Here is a 21,749-nt window from a genome sequence, read left to right as displayed (position 1 = left end):
TAAAGTTGATCAATTAAGAGAAAAAAAAACTTAAAAATAAACATCAAGTGACAAAAGTTAGGAAGAGTTGAGAGTGTAAGAGAGCCAATCCCACATTTTTCTTCATGAAAGACTGACAGGCCTTAAAGTTGTTAAATGAAAAAACTGAAGTATTAAAGATATTTTAACAGTTAAGCAGGAAAGAATCGCCTAAGGAATAAAATGTGAATACAGTGAAAAGTAGTTACATCTAAGAAATGGAACTTGGGGGTAGGTGGCAAAGTTTCCCCCTTTCCATTTTATTTTTTATTTATTTTTTTTTCCCTTTCCATTTTAGATCAACCTCCACTGTTTAAATTTTTATTTCCTAGTACATATATTATTTTTATTATAATACCAACAATAATATGGATGAGGTACTGACATGAAAAAAATCTCCAGGACATATTATTAAGTTAAAAAAACTAAGTAGTATACACACACATACACACATACACATATGTACCTACTAACACACAATAAGTCCCCTACATACAAATGAGTTTTGTTCTGAGAGTACAATCTGAAGGCCAATTAGTTCCTAAGTCCAACAAAGCCTAGGTACTCAACTAACACAATACTGTACTGTCCCATTTGTGTTTTTTAAAAAAGCAGCCGTAACATAAATATATCTACATAACTATTTATGTTAATGCTTATAAAAGGAACAGACAGAAGATAAAAGAGTACCTCTACATTTTATTCTATGCACTTCCATATTATCTGAATCCTTAACAGTGAGAATATATATGTATTCATCTATTAGTTGGTCAACTAATATTCTTTTCCCACACTTTTAAAGAAAAAGATTCCACAACGATATAATTAGTAGAGCTAGCATAGTTCCATGGAAGAAAGAATAGGTTTGGTCTCAGAAAAATCTGGACTTAAACATAAGCTTCACTAGATATGTCACCTCAAGCAAGTGATTTTACCTCTCTGAGCTTCAATTTCCTTTTTAAAATGGGGTTTTATGGAGCTTTGCTGCTGCTGCTAAGTCACTTCAGTCGTGTCCGACTCTGTGCGACCCTATAGACAGCAGCCCACCAGGGTCCCCCGTCCCTGGGATTCTCCAGGCAAGAACACTGGAGTGGGTTGCCATTTCCTTCTCCAATGCAGGAAAGTGAAAAGTGAAAGTGAAGTCGCTCAGTCATGTCTGACTCTTAGCGACCCCACGAACTACAGCCCACCAGGCTCCTCCGCCCATGGGATTTTCCAGGCAAGAGTACTGGAGTGGGGTGCCATTGCCTTCTCCATTATGGAGCTTTATGGAGATACAGTTCACATACCTGCTTCCTGGTGCTGGTGGCTCAGGCGGCAAAGAATCTGCCTGCAACGCAGGAGACCTGGGTTCGATCCCTGGGTCGGGAAGATCCCCTGGAGCAGAAAATGGCAACCCATACCAGTATCCTTGCTTGGAGAATCCCATGGACAGAGGAGCCTGGTGGGCTACAGTCTATGGGGTCCCAAAGAGTCAGACACGACTGAGCAACTAACATTTTCACTTTATGGAGCTTTATGGAGATACAATTCACGTATCAAATAATTCACTCATTGAAAATATACAACTCACTGCATTTTAGTGCATTCACAGAATTGTGCAACCATCATCATAAACTAATTTGAGAGTATTTTCATACTCCTAAAAGAAACCATATACTACCCACTAGCAGTCCATTCCCATCAATTTTCTTTTCTGGGGAAAAAAAAAAAAAGGTGACTAGAAGGGGACGAATACACACCTCACAGGTTTGTTATGATAAATAAATAAAATATATCAAAGCCTCCAGCTCAGTGCCTGGCCCTCAGGAGGTACTCATCACATATACTTCAAGTAAAGTTCACAACAGAAATACTACAGAAATAAACAAAAAGACTAGATATGATAAGAACATGGCAGATCCTTCCAAGGACGTAGGAACACACTCAGGTTCCTATTCTCAGAGCCTATGACACTGGCCTTGTCCTCTCCCCAATTTGTCTGAAGACCAAAAAATCTGGTGTGTAAAGTATGTGTTAGTTGCTCAGTCATGCCCAACTCTTTGCTATCCCATAGACTGCAGAAATCCATGGGATTTCTCAGGCAAGAATACTGGAGTGGGCTGCCATTTCCTTCTCCAGGGGATCTTCCCTACCCAGGGATCAAATCTGGGTCTCCTGCATTGCAGCAGATTCTTTACCATCTGAGCCACCAGGGATATCAAGTCAGAAACCCCAAGTTTGAAAATGTCAGCATTTAGGGGCATATTTTAGAGCAAAAAGTTTCAGGAGAGACACATCCTCAACCGTGCAAAAAAAAGTGAACAGCAAGAAGCAGATACTGCGGTTGCTGAGCAGGGAAGGAGAACACGCTAAGTTCACATTGGACAAGCAGCGGAAACTATACTGTCATGTTCCTACGTTTCAGAGTGAAAATAGACATGACAGCTGCTCATTGGGCTGTTCAAGCACTTTCCACTTAAATGGCAATTCCTCAAGCTTACGACTGCAGCCTGAAGTTATAATTTACTACTGTTTCTGTATTATTCCCTTGCCTCGGCAGAAAGCAGAATGTAGCACCTACATTTCAAGACCCATGAGAGGTAATAAAGTATAATTATTTAGAATTTATGATTAAGCCATATATTAGAGGTCTTTTTTGCTTCAGCTGGTCAGTCAGAGGTTGGAGGAGGGAGGGAAAGGGGTCAGAGGAAAAAATAACACAAGCCTTTTCCTATGAACAAAAGGTCTAAGACAGGGCAGGACTGACAGACACCTGGAGGATTTACAAAGCTACCATGGTCTCCACGGGAAGCCCCAGAAGAGCCCCAGTCAAGAGACTTTTAAACTCCTAGAGGCCTCTGTTCTTCCTGCTCACAGAGCTACAAACTCCAACTCCGCTGCTCGTGTTGACTCCCGAAGTAGACGCATGGCACATTTTCAGGTTACACCACATCAAACGCTCACAGTGCACCAGCTCTGGCTGCTCGAAGCCATAGGTATTTCAGAGAAGGTGAACCTCATCAAGGAGAAAACCACGGGTCAGGCTCTATAAGTAAATGCGACCCCCACCAAGGCAAGATTGCGGTTACCACAGAGCTCTGATTCAACAATGGCCAGATGGCAACTCTTCCCAGCCGCAAGAATCAACTGGGGAGATTTCCCTTCCTTGTAGTTCCTTTATGTGGCTACAGAAATATATACATGGAACGATTAGGTGCAAAGCCGGCCAAGCTCAGGGCATGGAGCGAGGTAAGAACCCAGCACTCAGCACTCTTCTGGCAGCCTCCCCTCACTGGTTCTCCAATACACCATGACCCAGGTCCCGGTCTTCATAACGAGTCCTCATGTTCAAGTTGTAATTCAGAAAGCGCTTTCCATAAACTTTCTCTGTTTAAAAAATGTTTTACATTTCTTTTAATATTTTGTTGTTGTTGTTGTTGTTGCCACATAGCATGTGAGAGCTTAGCTCCCCAACCAGGGATTGACTTGAACCCAGGTCCCCTGCATTGGAAGCTCAGTCTTAACCACTAGACCACCAAGGGAAGTCTCGATACTTCTTTTTAAATTTCTTTTTAATTGGAGAATAACTGCTTTACAATGTTGTATTGGTTTCTGCCATATAACAAAGTGAATCAGCCAAACGTATACACGTGTCCCTCCCTCTTGAATCTCCCTCCCACCCCTCTAGGTCATCACAGAGCCCTGAGCTGACTCTATGTGCTATAGAGCAACTTCCCACTAGCTATCTATTTCACACATGGTAGAGTTTACATTTCGGAGAAGGCAGTGGCACCCCGCTCCAGTACTCTTGCCTGGAAAATCCCATGGATGGAGGAGCTTGGTTGGCTGCAGTCTGTGGGGTGGCTAACAGTCGGATACGACTGGATGACTTCACTTTCACTTTTCACTTTCATGCATTGGAGAAGGAAATGGCAGCCCACTCCAGTATTGTTGCCTGGAGAATCCCAGGGACGGGGGAGCCTGGTGGGTGGCCGTCTATGGGGTCGCACAGAGTCGGACACGACTGAAGTGACTTAGCAGCAGCAGCAGCAGCAGCAGTGTATACATTTCAGTGCTACTTTCTCAATTCATCCCAGCCTCTCCTTCCCCGTTGTGTCCACAAGTCCACTCTGCATCTGCGTCTCTATCCCTGCCCTATAAACAGGTCCCCTATACTTTTTTATTTGACTTCACAGTAACCCTGGGAAGCAAATGTCATGAAGCACCAGCTTTTCACTGGAGGCAGAGGCTCAGAGCGGTGCTAACAACGCACAGCCCACAGACAAGAGGGGAACCTGAGGGAAGCTCGTCACCTGACCTTTCTCTTATTCCACCCTGAACCTGAAAGTCACCTGGCCTTTCTATTATTCCATCCTAAACTGCTGGTGAGGGAACGCCAACCCAAAAAGGAGATACTGTGCATTTCAATTTATATTGCTGTTCTTTTTTGTCGTGCAATTTTTACTTGGCAATCGAAGCTTCAAAATAGTTAATTGGCACAATAATGACATGTGAAAATGAGATGTAGTTGGTTTTAAGGAAACAAAAGTAAAGAGAGTAGAGAGAACAGAGTCATGAAGAGTGATATGTGAAAAATAATAAATAAAGGGGTGGGGGGAGGAGGTTTGTCCAAAATGTTTATCTAACACTCACCTTTGTCCTGAACCATCCCACGTCTACAGTCGGCTCCGGCTTAATGAACATGATTTGGTTGATGTCCCTTGAACTGTATAATCGGTTCCACACAAAAAACAAACCCACAGTTTGTCTCCAAGCCACTTTTAAGTCCCTAACTCCCTGGTTGCCTTCAGTCTATGGAAAACATCTGTGGCAAAGTAAATCATCCCATTCTGAGAAAGACCAGAGTGTATTTTTTTTTTCTTCTCTAAGTGTGTTTTGAAGTCCTGGTTGGAAAATTAGTGAAAATTGTAAATCTGCTTGCAAATCTGGTCATGTCTAACTCTGAGATTAGGGCAAAGATTCCAATTTAAAAGTAAAACCGTGACAACCCCAGTTAAGCGTGTCCTCAGGCACTGCCAGCAGGGCCTTCACTCAATTCCACAGGCAGTGGATTTATTACAGGCACCCGGCACGTTCCCCATCAGACACCCCTGGAGGACTGACTTGAGACAGCAGGGTTTGGTCTGCACTTCCTCTGCAGACCAATATATTATTATAAATTGAGCTAAACTGTTTCCTTTTCAAAAGTGCTATGAAGTTCAGATTTCAGGTATCAGCACAGGGCAGGGATCCCGGGACAGGGTTCTTTAGAGTCCTTGGCTTTTAAAAAGTAAAGAGAAAAGGTGGCTTTCCACCATGGTTGCTTTTATTTTTGTTTTGTTTAGCCTAAGAGAAGATGCGGGACAAGTCATTTTAGAAATCGAATATGACATCTTAATAAGAAAACAGATTCCAAGCACAAACTTGAGGTGCAGCATGCTATGTTTGGCCTAGTTCACTAAGTTATCAGTTACTTCACCTTTATCTGAAGGCAGGAGTTTGGAAATCAGAACTAGATGTTATGTCTCAGATATCAGCTGCTATAAAATGACAACTATCTTCCTTTATCACCTACAACAGCTAACTGGAACCAATGTATATTATAAAAATGTATATTCATTATAAGTTAAAAGGACAATGCAATTATTTAATATTTTCATTTTTAATGTAATTTCTGAGCCAAGAAAAACATAACTTTAAAAAGAAATGGAGGGCTTCCCTGGTAGTCCAGCGGTTAAGAGTTCACCTTGCAATGCAGAGGACACTGGTTCCATCCCTGATCTGGGAAGATCTCACATGCTTCGGAGCAACTAAGCCCATGGTCTACAACTACTGAGTCCATGCTCGAGAGCCTGGGAGCCCCAACTGCTGAAGCCCATGTGCCCTAGAGCCTGCGCTCTCCAATAAGAGAAGCCACAATGAGAAGCCCACGCACTGCAATGAAGAGTAGCCCCTGCTCGCCACGACTAGAGAAAGCCCACATAGAGCAACAAGCCGAAAATAAATAAACGGATAAATAAGTTTTAAAAAATGAACTGGAAAAGAAAGAAGCAAACAGACCACCATCGTCACCTTCCTTTCTGCCCTTCTGAACAATTAAGTCTTAAACCTTCAGGTAAGGCAGAGAAGCTCAGAGCAGGGGTCAGTGCTGGACAGGGGTGCAGAAGGCCTCCAGGTACAGGGTCCAGATGGCCTGACATGGGTATCAGAGCACAGGTGGGCTAAAGTGACAAGTTTCAATCCATGATTCTTTCCCACTGTGTAACCATGGCTAAGTCACTACATCAATCTAACCTGATCTTCTTTCTCAACAGAGCTGGTATCTACTTCTCAGGGTTACTGAGAAGATTCACAGAAGGCTTGACTTGTCATTAGTCCACAGTAAACATAGCTGTTATTCATATACTACTGTTATTCCTGGGCTTCCCTGGTGGCTCAGTGGTAAAGAATCCGCCTGAGAAGGCAGAAGACACAGGTTCGATCCCTGAGTCAGGAAGAGCCCCTGGAGTAGGAAACGGCAACCCAGTCCATTATTCTTGCCTGGGAAATCCCACAGACAGAGGAGCCTGGGGGGCTACAGTCCATGGGGTGACAGAAGAGTCGGACATGACTTAGTCACTAAGACACCAACAACTGCCATTCCAGGTACATATTTATGTACATGTTGAAAAAGTCTGAAAAGGAATATACCGAAATAGGCACGAACCTGATTTTTATTTTCTTCTTTTCACTTTATACTTTTCAGAGTTTCTTTTCTCTACAATGAGCATATACTGCTTTTTCAATCAGAAAAGAAAACATGAGATGTTACTAAATAAATGGAAAGTAGCTGAACCTTTACAATGTCATTTACTACTTTTATACATAGAAAGTTAATAAAGCTATTTAAAATAGCACTATTCTGACTCCCATTTCTTTTAAAGATGCAAAATATTAATAGAAACTCAGAGTACCCAAAAGGAAAGTGATTTACTGGCTGAAATGACAACCTATTTATATTCATGGTAAATATCCACGTCTGGGTGGTATATTAAAAAATGAAATAATAATCTGTTTTACCTATAAATGATGCTCAACGATGGGGCAAAGACTTGAGAATAGAAACTCAAATCCTGAGATAAGCAGGAGCAGGGCAGATAAGAGATGACTTTACCCCTAAAAGCATTCCCACCTCGACATCTTCAATGAATTGGGATCAAATCTAAATGGTCCCTTTGAGAGCAAGAAAAGCACCGAATAAGAAACACGCGACCACATACTGCCCTCTGTTCTGCCTCACACGAACTGAGTGACCTTGGGCAAATTACTTAAAAACAGATTGATACCCTGCACCATCTCCCTAGCAAGACTGTTTGGAGACTGATTGAGATGGCTTATGCAAAACTGATCTGTAAACTGGAAAGCAACATGCAAATAGAAGGCAAGAGATTTGGAGCTTACTTAGAGGATGAGATGGTTAGACAGCATCACCAACTCAACGGACATGAATTTGAGCAAACTCCGGGTGACAGTGGAGGAGAGGAGCCTGGCAGGCTACAGTCCCTGGGGTCGCAGAGTTGGACACGACCTAATGACTGAACAACAACAGAAGAATAGTGTGCGACAAATGCAGGACTCCTCCACGAAAAGAATTTAAGAATTTACTACTGAATCGCACTGGGAGAAAGTAATTCCCTGCATCATGATCTTCCAATCTTCCTGCTGCCACAAAGGAGAAAGCCCAAAATTGGTACCATGATTGGGTTAACACCTCTCCCTAATAGTGACTGAAGACAGAATAGGCCTGAGTCTCAGAGTCTTCAGGAAACAAAAGCACCAGATACTAAGATGACTTTACTTTCACTCTGTACGATTCTTCTATGTTAAGTGATACTGGTTTTCCATTTCAGATATAAAATCACCTAAAATAAACTCATTTCTGTTCAAGAAAAAAAAAACAGTTTATCTAGAGAGAAATATTACATAAGTAATAATGTGGTGCTGGAGAAGACTCTTGAGAGTCCCATGGACTGCAAGGAGATCAAATCAGTCAATCCTAAAGGAAATCAACCCTGACTGATGCTAAAACTGAAGCTTTAATACTTTGGCCCCCTGATGGGAACAGCCAACTCACTGGAAAAGACACTGATGCAGGGAAAGATTGAAGGCAAAAGGAGAAGGGGATGACAGAGGATGAGATGGTTAGATAGCATCACCAACTCCATGGACATGAATCTGAGCAAACTCCGGGAAACAATGAAGGACAGGGAAGCCTGGCATGCTGCAGTCCGTGGGGTCTCAAAGAGTCAGACTAGACTTACTGACTAAACAACAACAACAATACTAGTATGGGTAGCACAGGAATATGGCAAGAAACTTGAAGCTAGTGTGTGAATGAATGAAATTTGGAAAACATTTAGTGAGGTCATGACTGAATGGCTACCCCAAACTCATAATTCCTAGAAAGCAAGGACCAAGTGTTATCCATTTCCAGTATCTCCTGAAACTTACGAAGCACAAAGAGGACCCTCTACAGACACTCTATTATTGGGAGATAATTCTTATTATAAACACTGGGTTTGAGCCTTGATGTTCCTGGCTCTAAAACCAAACACATGAGTAGATTCCCCTAGGCAGGTAAGAGTGAGATTAACCCCAAAATAATTAGGAGTGAGAGCCAAGGACAAAATAAACCCTAAGAGGCTCTGTAAGGAAAAAAAGGATAATGTTTGCATGCTGTGCATCAGAAAGCAAACAGAAAGTCTAAAAATAAACAAAACAAAAAAAAACTTAGAGTAAGAAACAAAAAATGAAGCTCTCCAAACTCCCCAAACTTCGTAGCTTCAGCAAGGCTGACCAGGGCTGAAATATTGTTTCCCAGAGAACTAAGTGAGGGAAATGAGCGGAACTTGGGAGGGAGTAGGGGGCAGGGAGTAGAGGAAGAGGCTGTGTTGTCAGGCCAGCTGTTCCTGAGAGGAAACTAAATTCAAAACTAGAAAAAACTTTCACTAAAAACCTACAGAGACAGGGACATATTTTTTTAAACTTCACATTAATAAGGTGATTGAGATGATTTAGTAGCTCTGATGAAAAAAATCTTGAAAACTGGTTAGTACTTTGGGGAACGCCATCAACACTAAGAATGAAAAGAAAAGCAACTTTTAAAATTAGCAGTATCTTAAAAAGAAAAAAAAAAATCAAGTTACATGTAGAAGCTTCATTATCATATGAAAAACTTACAAAGTTTACTTCAAAAGACATATGCAAAATATGTACCCAATAATCTAAAACTTAAGACACTAGAGCATCAGTATAGCTTTGATCCTTGCATTACCAAGCATAAAATAGCAGTCTCCTTGGTGAAGGGGTATCGCCAAACCAGGTGTCTCTATGTCCCACGAGATCTTAAAACCAACGTGCCAAATATCAGGATCTCTGCCTTCAAGCTGAGGGTCGTCCTCACTTTCCTCTTCAGGGCCTGTCAAAAGAAAAGAGAGTTGTCAGGAATGTTTCATCTAAAGTTCTGAATTTCATAGTTACCTTAAGAATAACTGAAGTTTTAATAAAATATGGATAAGTGAACTATATATTCTATTTGCATCATTTAAAAAAAAACACATTCTTTAAAATATTTTAACACGTCATTAATTTGTTTTGTTGATAAAAGAATCTGAAAGTGGTAAGGAAATAACCGCAGGTATCAAAGAAAATTAAAGATGATTATTCTGTTCAGTTTCATGTAACTAAATCAGAAAATCTGCATAGGTTTTCAGGAAAATATGAATGGCCAAAATTGACCCCAGAAGAGGTAGAATGACTTAAAAAGCCACAGAAGGTATAAAAGAAGTCAAGGAACACAGGACTAGAGAGTTGCAAAGGAAAATTGTATCAAACAGTTAAGAAGAGTGCAATTTCAATAAATTGTAAATTGTTCAAGAACACAAAAAAGTGTCCAGATTCTTTTCATAAAGACAAGAATATGTATCAAATCCAATACACACACACACACACACACACACACACACACCAGTCTCACATCCAAAACCAATGCATAATTTCTAAATATATTAATAGTATAGACGGTCCCCAACTTAACTATGGCTCAACTTAATGATTTTTCAACTCTACAATGGTGTGAAACAATATGCATTGAGTTGCAACCATACTTTGATGCTGAATTTTGGTCCCATCAGGGGCTAGCAGTATGCAGAAAAGTACTGTTGTGATGCTAGGCAGCAGCCACTCCAAGTGAGCCTCGTGATCAGGAGGGTGGAGAATCAATACACTGGTAACTACTCACTATGCAAACAAATCATCCTAATTTCCACTTTCAGTACAATATCCAATAAATTACATGGGATACTCAGCACTTTATTACAATACACTTTGTGTTAGGTGACTCTACTCAACTGCAGACTAATGTAAGTGTTCCAAGCAGGTTTAAGGCAGGCTAGGGTAAACAATGATGTTTGGCTGGTTATGTGTATTAAATGCAGTTTTGACTTATGCTATTTTCAACTTAAAATGGGTTTATTGTGAGATAATCCCACTGAAAGTTGAGGAAGATCTATATAAGGAAAAAGAATCAAAATCCAGCAGCATTTTACAAGAATAACATGACGAAGTAGAACTTACTTCAGGAGTAGAAGGATAATTTAATATGCAAAAGTCTATTGCTGGGAGAAATATTAACAACCTCAGATATGCAGATGATACCATGCCAATGACAGAAAGTGAAGAGGAACTAAAGAGCCTCTTGAGGGTGAAAGAGGAGAATGAAAAAGTTGGCTTAAAACTCAACGTTCAAAAAACTAAGGTCAAGCATCTGGTCCCATTCCTTCACGGCAAACAGAAGGTAAAAAGTAGAAGCAGTGACAGATTTTATTTTCTTGGGCTCCAAAATCACGGCAGACATGACTGCAACCACAAAATTAAAGATGCTTCCTCCTTGGAATGAAAACTATGACAAACATAGACAACATTTTAAAAATCAGAGACATCACTTTGCTGAAAAAGGTCCATCTAGTCAAAGTTACGGTTTTTCCAACAATCATGTACAGATATGCGAGTTGGACGCTGGAGAAGGCTGAACACTGAAGAATTGATGCTTTTGAACAGTGGTGCTGGAGAAAGCTCTTGAGAGTCCCTTGGACAGCAGGGAGATCAAACCAGTTAATCCTAAAGGAAATCAACTCTGAATATTCATTGGAAGGATTGATGCTAAAGTTGAAATCCAATGCTTTGGCCACCTGATGGGAAGAGCCAACACACTGGAAAAGACCCTAAAGCTGGGAAAGATTGAAGGCAAAAGAAAAAGAGGGTGGCAGAGGATGAGATGGTTAGACAGCATCACTGATTCAGTGGACATGAGTTTGAGCAAATTCTAGAAGATACTGAAGGACAGGGAAGCCTGGCGTGCTGCAGTCCACAGGGTCGCAAAGAGTTGAGCACGACTTAGTGACTGAACAACAACAATACTTAAAATTCATCATATTCATAGATGAAAACAAACAAAAAATACATGAGTCACCAGATACACAAAAATAATTGATAACATACATCCTTTCATGATAAAAACCTCAATAAGAGCAATAGGTGACTAGTTCCTTTACATGATACAATATAGATTTATCTCAAAGCCAACATATTTTAATAGGAAAACATCGGAAAGTTAATAGAAAAAGTTAAGACAGTATCCTTTATCACCATAATGACTCACTCAAACAAATGCAAAGACATATTATGTTCTTGAGAAATAAGGTGAAACATTACGGAAATGCCAGTTCTCCCTAAGTCATCCATAAATTTGACATAAACACAATAAAAATACCAACAGGATTGATTTTTAGTTCACTGGGTTTGGTCCTAGACAAGCTGACTCTATAATTAACACAGAAATATAAACAAGCAAGCTTGGCCAGGGACTTTTTTTTAACCATATAAAGAACTTCTACACATCAGAAAGATAAATATCAATAATCAAGGAGAAAAATGGGCAAAAGTTATAAAGACAGAAGACATAAAATGGAGTTTGTAAACATATAAAAAGACGTTCAAACACACAAAACAAAGCCATAATAGATATTTTTCACCTATTAGATCAGAAAAAAATAAGCACTTTAATAAAATATAATGTTAGTAAGAGTGGAGCAAAATGGCACATTCATATTCTCTATGGAAGATTATCTGCAATACCTATCAAAATTACAAATGTAACTCGTTTTTATTATTAAAAATTTTTTTTTATTTTTAAAAACCTTTGAATTTGTAGGAATTCCACAATACCACTTTTAGAAATGTATACTAAAATTCCTACTTGCAGAGGTTGCAAATTGAAGGAGGCTATTTACTAGAGCACTGTTTATAAAAGCAAAAGATCAGAATAACTTCAACATCCATCAATAAATTTCTGGTTTAATAAAATATGAAATGTTCAGGCAATAAAAACACTATATAGCCACTAAAAATAATATGGGCATGCAATGATAGAAAACTATCTCCTATATTTTTAAGAGAAAGAAAGGAATAGGCTATAATTTGTATTAAAAAAAACACATACACATATATGTGTGTATATGTGCATATATTAATAATATTTCTGGAAGAAAACTCAAGACTGATTTTTTCTGGAAAGAGAATTACATGGCTGGAATAAACAGGAGAGACAAGTAAAGGAAGTAGAAGGCACACCCTATGATTCACCTACATTAACTGTCCCACACCTACATAAAAACATGTAAAAGTTCATCTAAGAAATATTTATTGAGCAGTTACAATAAACGACGTGCTGACCTGGGCACGTGGGGTTTATCAGTAAATGAAACAAAGACCTATGCCCAGTGGAGCTTTACTTCCAGCGGAGTTGTGAATGTTCATCACTGATTACTAGAAATGGAACATTTTAAACTCCACTAGACTTTAATCCACTAGACTTCCCTGGTGGCTCAGAGGGTAAAGCATCTGCCTACAATGTGGGAGACCCGGGTTCAATCTCTGGGTTGGGAAGATCTCCTGGAGAAGGAAATAGCAACCCACTCCAGTATTCTTGCCTGGAAAATCCCATAGACGGAGGAGCCTAGTAGGCTACAGTCCATGGGGTTGCAAAGAGTCGGACACAACTGAGCAACTACACTTCACTAGACTTTAAACCACTAGACTCTGGTCTTCAAATGCAGGGTCCATTTTTCTGTTTCATCCACATTTAGAACTCCACATTGGAAGAATTGATGCCGAAGCTGAATACTCTGGCCACCTGATGCGAAGAGCCTGGAAAAGATCCTGATGCTAGGAAAGACTGAAGGCAAAAGGAGAGGGGTGACAGAGGATGAGATGGCTAGATAGCATCACCGACTCAATGGCCATGACTTTGAGCTAACTCCAGTAGATACTGAAGGACAGGGAAGTCTGCGTGCTACAGTCCATGGGGTTGCAAAGAATTGGATATGACTTAGCAGCTGAACAACTGGCATATAAATGACATCCAATGAACATTTGTTCTAAATTGCCTACTTAAACATAGTATGCTCTCTCAGTTCACACCATTCATGGTCTTTACTGTGCAAGATGACAGGAAAAGAAAATGTTAATTATGGCAGGGGGTGGGCGAATAACAAATGCAAATAAGTCAAATAATGTAATAATAAAGTATGACACTGCTGAATTAGCACAGTTCTCAACATTCAAGAAATCTAAAGGACAGGTTCAATGCAGGCTAGAACAAGTAGAACAAAATTCTTAGAGATGATCAAACTTGAAAGACAAGTATGGTTTAGACTCACAGAGGGCAGAATACAAAAGATGTAAATTTTATGCAATCAAAATGAACAATAAAACACCTTTTACTTAGGCAGCATCACATCCAGCATGTCACATACACAATCCGAAAGTTACCTGCATCCCAGATGGCATATATTCAAATACAGAGTCCTTAAATTCTGAACATCTTACACTCTATCTAGTATCTGTAAACCAGCATCAGGATCAGAAAGAGAAAGAAAAAAAGGACCTGCCCTTTATAACTATTCATTCCCATTACTTCACACAGGTATGATGAAAAAAGACACACCAGAAAAACAAGTTCAGGTGTCGTCAAAGAAGGAATGCTACTAAAGTTTTTAAGGACACATCCAACTGTGGATAGTCTTCAATTCCCTAAGTTTGAATCTAAAATCTGATACTGCCATAGGAACAGGATTTTACCTTCTGTCCTATCTGTTGTTATTTATGATATATATTTTCTCAAATACTCTGTGGTTAAGAGCAATTTCTGGCTAGATTCTTTAAAATCACAGAGTTTAAAAGTTCAATGCCATTTTCTGGGTTAATCCAAAATACATTTTAAAGAGAATCCTCTGGAACAGGGTTGACAAATACCTTACATATCAGAAGAAAGTGAAAGTCATTCAGTCGTGTCCAACTCTGCAACTCCATGAACTGAATAGTCCATGGAATTCTCCAGGCTAGAATACTGGAGTGGGTAGCTGTTCCTTTCTCCAGAGGATCTTCCCAACCCAGGGATCAAACCCACATCTCCCGCATGGCAGGCTGATCCTTTACCGTCTGAGCCACCAGGGAAGCCCAAGAATACTGGAGTGGATAGCCTATTCCTTCCCCAGCCTATCCCTTCCCTATCTTCCCACCCAGGAATCAAACAGGGGTCTCCTGAATTGCAGGTAGAGTCTTTACCAGCTGAGCTACAAAGGACACAGTGAATTTACCAGCTGTAGCTTTTTTGAGGTCTGGTGGTGAATCACTCTAAGCTCAGCAGGATAGAGTGGTATGATCGATTATTGATGTCTGTCACAGCACTAGAATGGGTAGTTAGCAGCACCTGAACTAGATATGTGCTGCCCATGTCTAATGATATTCACCAACAAGTGTCTAATGATATTCACCAACAAGTGTCTAATAACATTCACCAACAAGTTCTTGGTGGTGGTGTTCAGTTGCCAAGTCTTGACCAACTTTTTGCAACTTTATGGGCTGCAGCATACCAGGCTTCCCTGTCCTTTGCTATCTCCCGGAGTTTGCTCAAATACATGTCCATTGAGTCAGTGATGCTATCTAAGCATCTCGTCCTCTGCCACTCTCTTCTCCTTTTGCCTTCAGTCTTTTCCAGCATCAGGGTCTTTTCCAATGAGTTGACTCTTCTCCTCAGGTGGTCAAAGTATGACAGGAAGTTCTTCATTATACATAATTATACCTGAAAAGACCAGCACTTCTAAATTAGATCCTATGGACCAGAAAAGAGTTCTCAAAGGTATATAGCCTGACCTGTACAACATTTTCTGATTGAATCTAAATTAGCTGCCTACTGATAAAAGTGCTTTGCCTAAAATACCAATTTCCAGCTATTCTTTAAAAAACACAATAACTTGTCTAGGTTCACACTGCTAGTAAGCACAATTCAATTTAGGTCTGTCTGACTCTGAAGCTTATTCTTTTTTTTTTTTTTAACATAGATTTATTCATTTATGTGACTGTGCCCAGTCTTAGTTGCAGGGATCGAACCTGGGCCCCATGCATTGTGAGCTCAGAGTCTTAGCCACTGGACCACCAGGAAGTTGCTCCAGCTACTCGTGAATTACAAACTCAGGTCTCACTGAGCCGGTCACAAGTGGCCATAAGTAAGAAGTAGCTGCATCTTTCAGACAAGGCACAAGTGGCAGTTCTGTCAGCCACGTGACTCCATTAGATACCTGCCTGGCCCCCGACAGGCATTCAAGTCCGTGAACCCCACTCTAGCCCATAGGCAAATCGGTCCCATCACCTGCTTCTGTGAAGTTTAACAAGAATAGTCAGGCCCGTTCACTGACATCCTATCCACAGCTGCTTTCACACATAACAACATGGTTGAGTAGCTAAGACACAGACCACAGGCCTCTGGAGTTGAAAATCTTTATTATCTGGTCCTTTATACAGAAAGTGTTTGCCGACTCCTGCTCTATAGGCTTGGTATCTGTGATGTGATAGAGATGTGCACAGCACACATTAGTGAGGAAGCTGAGGCTGAATACAATAATCACGATGTAGGACTTCCCTAGCAGCCCAACAGTTAGGATCCGTGCTTCCACTACAGACGGTGTGGGTTCAATCCCTGGTCAGGGAGCTAAGACCCCACATGCCACGCAGTGTGGCCAAAATGTTAAAAAAAAAATGTAGAAAAAAGATGATGTAATGTGACTAATACCAACTAATTCACGTGACCAATACCAACATACAACATAATAAAGCAATAATACTCAATTATTTGATAAGCAGATTGATTTAACAAAAGAATATTAATAAGAAAAATCAGTATTTATTATCTTTTATACTATAAGTCTTCAGGCTGCTTTATTCTAGAGGGTCCCAATGATAATAGCTGTAGCTTGTAGCCCAAGAAAAAGAATTGTTGTTTAGTTTCTAAGTCATGTCTAACTCTTTTGCAATCCCATGGACAGTAGCCTGCCAGGATCCTCTGTCCATGGGATTTCCCAGAGAAGAATACTGGAGTGGGTTGCCATTTCCTTCTCCGAGGGATCTTTAAGATCCAGGGATTGAAACCACATCTCCTGCTTAGCAGGTGGATATTTTTACCAGTGAGCCACCTGGGAAGCCCAAGGAAAAGAATAGAGACATTTTAAGAAGGTTTTTTTGTACATCCATCTCTGGTCAAATCAACAACTTGAAAAAGAAATGAGTTTTAAACTACAAAGACAACCATTTTAAGGAGGTTTTTGATGCCACCGAGTATGGATGTTTACAGGCTAACAGGCTGGTTGACTACTTTCCCCTCTAACTTTCATCCTCACACTCTTCTCAATATGGCATCAATAAAGTCCTGAACGACAAAGAGAGACAGTAATTGCAATCAGTGTTGCCTGATGTCTCCCATAAATCCAGCACCTTTGAAATGTGCTCATTAAAATAATGTTTTGTTGAAGGTTTGTTTCCTCCGTGGGCTGGGAAGGGAGGAGGGAAGATGTATGTCTGATAAATTTTTTATTGCATAAATACAGTGTTGCTCACTTTCTCAATAAAATCAACTTGTAATTATTTATAGCAACTGCAACTGATTACTGTTTCCCTATGTTATTTTGGAAACAAGCAGAGGCAGTTGGCTCCTACTTGCCTTTGAACTTCAGCAACACTGAAAGGGTTTTATGTGTCTCGGTGTGTTCAGTGCATTCCCAGCTCCCACTAACCAAACGACTAAAGAAGTGAAAGATGTGACAAAACGCAAAAGAATGTGAAATTTAACCGTCAGGTTTAAAATGTCCTAAACTCCAACCCCCAGGTTAACCAATTAATTTTCAGCTGCAATCAAGTATTACTTTTCCATGTGTACCTGTAAGATTTTTCTGTCACATCTTTAAAAGGCTTTAAGAAATAAAGGAGAAAAAAATAGCTAACTAGTTTTTTGAGAAAAAATTAATTCCATTTAATAAAAGATAAATGTCATCAAATATTTTGTGTGCATTCCCGGAGCTGTGTGCAAACCACTGTTACACAGGCAACAAATACAGAAGCCTGAGCATGAAAGAAGAGATGACAGTTCTAATCAAGTAAAATATATCACTTGAAATTTTCTACCATATTTAAAGCATAATACCATTAATATTCTATGGCAATAATTTTGCTGATGTGCAAATATATATGTGTGTGTGTGTAAATATATATATATACATATATTTCTCATCACCACACATTAAAAAAACAGCTCTATTTCCTATTTCTTATTGCCTTAGCTGGGGCTTCTCCTGTCTGCCGACATAGGAGACGTGGGTACACTCCCTGGGTCGAGAAGATTCCCTGGAGAAGGAAATGGCAACCTACTCCAGTATTCTTGCTTGGAGAATCCCATGGACAGAGGAGCCTGGCAGGCTAGAGTCCATGCGGTCACAAAGAGTCAGACACAATCGAGCATGCACGCACGCACACTTGTGTTGCCTTAGCCAAGTGCTAACGTTTCTAAGACTCTGGCCCAGACAACAATTTCCTCTGCTTCCTTACCCCATACCTAGAGGGGCTTACACAGCAGGTCCCATCCTGTTCATGTCACAAATCTTGAGGCAGGAGAAACCCAGAAGTTGCAGAGGCTCAGCTGGTAGACAAAGGCTAAGGATGTTTTCTGTCCAGCACTGATCTATGACATTCCAGTGTCTGGGACCAGGAATCATTTCTCAAAATGGAGAAACACAAAAGGTGAAAGGGGAAAGGTATAAGGCTGGGAGACACACTCTAGAAGGGATATGGCAGGTGGATGTTTAGAAACATAATGATTCTTAGTGGTAAGAGTGTTATGGACTTCCCAGGTGGCTTAGTGGTAAAGAATTCGCCTGCCAAGCAGGAGACACAGGTTTGATCCTGGGGTCAGGAAGATCCCCTGGAGAAGGGAATGGCTACCACTCCAGTATTCTTGCCTGGAGAATTCCATGGACAGAGGAGTCTGGGGGTCTACAGTCCATGGGGTTGCCAAGAGTCAGACGTGACTTAGCAACTGAACAACAAAAACACCAAAGGACTGTTACTTGAATGACATGGATTTGCAAGTGAAAAGGCTGAAGAGGTGGGGAAAGGCCCAAAGAGGCATGGCGGTTTCGTGAACCACGTAAGCAAGCTAAGGCTTATGCTGAGGGCAGTGGCAGACACTGATGGTGACTTTTCCGTAGGTCAGATCTGTTTCCTAGAATGATCCCTCTGGAAGGTAGATGTTTCTAAGTGCTGACTTTGGATAATCTTTCTGGACAGGTTTCCAAAATAATGGCAAATGGCATAAGCCAGAGAACACTTGGGAAATATTCCTGAAGAAATTAAAAGATGTCTGCTCCTTGAAAGAAAAGCTATGACAAACCTAGACAGTGTATTAAAAAGCAGAGACATCACTTTGCCGACAAAGATCCATATAGCCAAAGCTATGCTTTTTCCAGTAGTCATGTATGGATGCGAGAGTTGGACCATAAAGAAGGCTGACTGCTGAAGAATTGATGTTTATGAACTGTGGTATTGGAGAAGACTCTTGAGAACCCCTTGGACTGCAAGATCAAAAAAGTCAATCCTAAAGGAAAACAACCCTGAATATTCACTGGAAGGACTGATGCTAAAGCTGAAGCTCCTTTTGGTATTCTTTGGCCACTTGATGTGAAGACCCAACTCATTGGAAAAGACCCTGATGCTGCAAATGATTGAGGGCAGGAGGAGAAGGAGATGACGAAGGATAAGATGGTTGGATGGCATCACTGATTCAACGGATATGAGTTTAAGCAAACTCTGGGAGAAAATGAAGGACAGGGGAGCCTGGCATGCTGCAGTCCCTGGGGTGGCAAAGAGTTGGACACGACTTAGCAACTAAACAACAATAACAACCTGAAGGTCTCTGCTCCTTGTAAAGAAGGGCTGGCCAAGAAGATTTCCTGGAAGAGCTCTACCAGTTAAAAATGCATTGCTTGATTGGCTGTGAGGAACAATCAGTCAAGCCAGTTGCTAACCCACAGCACACTCCTTAGCCACTGAGCAAGGTATGGTCTGAAGAAATAGAGAATTCAGAATTTTGAAGGAAAAAAAAACCCTTATCAATCTCAGCTCAAAATCCATGACAAGAAGCTGTTCTAACATGTCTCAAAAGCAGCAATTCAGGGACAAATGTAGTCCCCTGACACAGATAAATTATGAAATTAATTATAAGTTTTCTAGGATTTCATGAGAAATATTGAGAACTCTTTACCAAAAAAATCTGAAGCCTTTCAACAGGATGTCTGGCTCTGTCAGCTTTCAGATTAAGCATTTGGGAAAAAAAATTTTTAAGATATAAATATTCACATCATAGGAGAACCTCATTATATCATGTTTCATGGACATGGTGGAATAAAGTGAAAGTGAGAAGAGGAGAGAAAAATTGCTCTGGGGGTTCTTGGCTAAAGCTCTAAGACCATGACATTATTTAAAATAAAATATGAAATGAGAGGCTTCCCTGGTGGCTCAGTGGTAATGAACCCATATGCCAATGCAGGAGACGTGGGTTTGATCCCTGCGTCAGGAAGATTCCCTGGAGGAAGAAGTAGCAACCCACTTCAGTATTCTTGCCTGGAAAAATTCCATGGACAGAGAAGCCTGGCAGGCTACAGTCCATGGGGTCACAAAGAGTGGGACACAACTGAGTGACTGTACACACACACACACACAGACACACACATAAAATGAGGAGAGGAAGCCGAAATGCTTCTCAAATAAACTTCCTTGAACCAGAGCTTCAAACAACAAAGGCTGCAATTCTGTGGGCAACCTCAGCAAAGTACAGAGTCATGGAGCCTTAGAGAAAACCTGGATGTTGAAAACAATATTGTTGTTGTTGTTTAGTCACTAAATCACGTCTGACTCTTTTGTGACCCCATGCGCTGTAGCCCACCAGGCCCCTCTGTCCATGGGATTTCCCAGGCAAGAATACTGGAGTGGGTTGCCATATCCTTCTCCAGGAGATTTTCTCTACACAGGGCTCAAACCCACGTCTCCTGCATTGGCAGGTGGGTTCTTTACTACTGAACCACCAGGGAAGACTGTAAACAGCATAGAAGACCACAATCAACCTGGATTAATAAAAAAAAATAATAATTATTTGTTCACCTATCTTCAGGCAAAGCTTTCTATTTAACTAATTTGTTTTGCTTTGTTTCATTTTTAACCATTTTTGGCTGCGCTGGGTCTTCGTTGCAGCATCCAGGCTTCTCTAGTTGTAGTGCACAGGCTAAATTGTCCTGCAGCACGTGGGATCTTAGTTCCCTGACCAGGGACAGAAGGCACATCCCCTGCATTGGAAGGTGGATTCTTAACCACTGGACCACCAGGGAAGTCCCTAGGGCAAAGCTTTACCCATGTCCAAGGCACGGTTTCTCTTCTTCTCAAAGCTCCTCAGTAAGAAAGAGAGTAGCCACAAAAGCTGGAGGCAGGCACTTGGGAGCCACAAGAAGTTTACCTCCCTCAAGAGAATAAAGCTACAGCTCAAAAAGAGCCAAAATATGAAGGGGGAGAAGTCTGAAGCTGGCCACACCATTACTGTTGAAACAAGGTGCCTGAAGCCAGCGAGACTGGTCTTAGTATTAAATAAAACAATTTCATATTGTCTTAAATGAACCTGTTTAGGCCAAGCATCTGCTATGTGCAATCTAAAGAATCTTAGTATTAAACAGACGTTGCAGCTGCAGAAATCAGTTATTGGACAATGGCCACAATGTAGTTAAATAGCATGAACTACTCAAGGACAAAAGATACCTACTGATTTGGGGCAAAAAAATACTGATTTGCATTATATGCACATACAAAGAAGGATCAAGACACAAACCATTCCTTCAAAGAGCTTACGATTCTAATTCAAATATGTATAAAACTAATATATGGCCTTAGAAGTTAAGATAGTGGTAACCAGTTGAAAGATAAAGGTAAGAAAACTTCTGAGAGTGGGTTACACTCTCAGTTTAAAAAATACAAAAAGATTAAAAACAAATAGATTAAAAAGATTAAAATACAAAAAAGATTAAAAAACAAGAGAATAAGTAACAAAATTACAGGAAACAGTCTGAGTATCAAAAAATATGGATTCTAGAGAGAAAAGAAAGCTGGAGAGGAAGAAATAATTAACAAAGTGATTCGAGAAAATATCCCACATTGAAGGACATGAGTTTCCTTCCAGATTGAAAGGACCCATCAAATGCCAGTATAATGGATGAAAAAAAAATCACTGTGAATGTATAAAATATTAGGGGAAAACCCAATCAAAAAATCATTATCAAATAAGG

At 40.4% G+C, this 21,749-nt stretch overlaps 1 protein-coding gene across 4 annotated transcripts in view; it reads right to left on the bottom strand.

Annotated features, from left to right (window-relative positions):
* The window catches only part of FTO (FTO alpha-ketoglutarate dependent dioxygenase), a 424,275-nt gene that overhangs the window by 268,832 nt on the left and 133,694 nt on the right, over positions 1 to 21,749 (bottom strand). For all 4 annotated transcript variants that reach the window (XM_070771936.1, XM_070771935.1, XM_019979409.2 and 1 more), the window contains one exon: positions 9,314 to 9,457. In XM_070771936.1, the coding sequence (XP_070628037.1) occupies positions 9,314 to 9,457 (144 nt within the window). The remainder of the gene's footprint in view (positions 1 to 9,313; positions 9,458 to 21,749) is intronic.

This window comes from Bos indicus, chromosome 18 (assembly GCF_029378745.1).
Source record: "Bos indicus isolate NIAB-ARS_2022 breed Sahiwal x Tharparkar chromosome 18, NIAB-ARS_B.indTharparkar_mat_pri_1.0, whole genome shotgun sequence".
Taxonomy (NCBI): Eukaryota; Metazoa; Chordata; class Mammalia; order Artiodactyla; family Bovidae; genus Bos; species Bos indicus.
Note: the sequence above shows the minus strand (reverse complement) of the source record. Positions and strands in the feature narration are given on the sequence as shown.